Genomic DNA, 1,435 nt, shown 5'->3' with positions numbered 1-1,435 from the left:
GCGGGGCCAAGGCAGGGAGGCAATGCAGGCGGCGCGATGCAGCGCGGGAGAGCCCCGGGCCGAGCGTCCCCGGCAGCACGCCGAGGTGGGGACCGCGGCTCCGCCAGGGCGGCCGGAGCGGTCATTCCAGCCAGGAGCTGCCGCAGCCGGCGCGAGCACAAGCGTGCACCCGCCCGCCCTCGCCCAGCCTCCCAGGCGGAGCTGGGAGACGCCTGGCTGCGCCGCGGCCCCAGCTGCGCCCCTCGTGCCGTGACGCACATGGCCTCGAGGACGGGGGCTCAGCAGCCCGAGGACGGACCCCGGCACCCCAGGACCGCTCCAATCCAGCCCTGCCTGGGCGTCAAGGACACCGTGGTGAGGCGGAGGCCAGCAGCCCCGAGGACGCGGCAGGCACCGCTCCCAGGAGAACAGTCACGGCTTGCGCACAACGGGCTGTGGCGCAGGGCTGGTCTGCGGGATCCTACTGCGATTTGGAGCTGCTTTTATGGGGCTTAACCCCCGTCGGCGTGGCCCCTCTTGGGCTCCGCGCACTGCCAGCCTGCGCTTCCCGTGCCCGGCCCCCAACCAGGCACACGGCTCCCGGCAAAGCCAACGGGAACGGGGGGGTTCGCTGCCCTCGGCTGCGTTACGCAGCGTGCAGACCCCGGGGACGGGGACAGGGGCAGTCACCCCGCACGGGGTAGGGACCGAGCCCTGCCGTCGCTTCTTGGCCCCCCCTAAAACATCTGCAGTTTGAACGGTGGGTGAGTGTCGCCAGGACACAGCACTGTGGTGGGGGATGTGGCACTGCAGGGACGTGTGCGGGGACAAGGGCCGTTTCCCGGCCCCGGTGCCGGTCCCGGCGTGCCGGACGTCTGTGGCGGGGCGGCATGGGCACACTCACGCCCCTGCCCCACGGCACGGCCCCGGCRAGGCCTTACCGCGTCGAACTCGGCCTGGTCGTCCTCGGGCAGGTCGCTGGTCTCGTACACGTCCGGTTCGTTCCTGGCCTGGCGGCGCAAACRGGCGCCGATGAAACCTTGGGGGTTGGGTCGGCCCCACAGCACCCACAATCACCCACCCCAGCACCCCGAGAACATCCCTCTAACCATCACGATCACCCCAGCACTCCCCACCGTTACCCTCACACCTCAAATCCCCCCACAATTATCTCCCAAACACCTTCAGGTGCCCCCTCAACCACGGACACCCCCCGTGGTCACCCTCCCCCAAATATCCCCAATCTCCCCAAATACTCCTGATCCCTCCTAGCCCCCCCCGGTGTCCCCTAACACCCCAGTTACTGCACCAGGTGTTCCCAATCCCCCCCCAGACACCCCCAAATGCCCTCGATCCCCCTGTTATTCCCTCAAATACCCCCCATTCCCTAACACCCCCAATCTCCCCCAATGCCCCGTTTACCCCCCCAGACACCCCCGATTCCTCCGAGGCACCT

The 1,435-nt window shown here is 69.2% G+C and overlaps 1 protein-coding gene across 1 annotated transcript in view; it reads right to left on the bottom strand.

Annotated features, from left to right (window-relative positions):
* Window positions 1-1,435, bottom strand: part of DCTN2 (dynactin subunit 2) — a 9,927-nt gene that overhangs the window by 5,731 nt on the left and 2,761 nt on the right. Inside the window, exon 2 of the mRNA XM_026058500.1 lies at window positions 921-989. Coding sequence (XP_025914285.1) covers window positions 921-989 — 69 coding nt within the window. The remainder of the gene's footprint in view (window positions 1-920; window positions 990-1,435) is intronic.

This window comes from Apteryx rowi, unplaced genomic scaffold (assembly GCF_003343035.1).
Source record: "Apteryx rowi isolate R43461 unplaced genomic scaffold, aptRow1 scaffold_1477, whole genome shotgun sequence".
In the NCBI taxonomy this organism is placed as follows: domain Eukaryota; kingdom Metazoa; phylum Chordata; class Aves; order Apterygiformes; family Apterygidae; genus Apteryx; species Apteryx rowi.
Note: the sequence above shows the minus strand (reverse complement) of the source record. Positions and strands in the feature narration are given on the sequence as shown.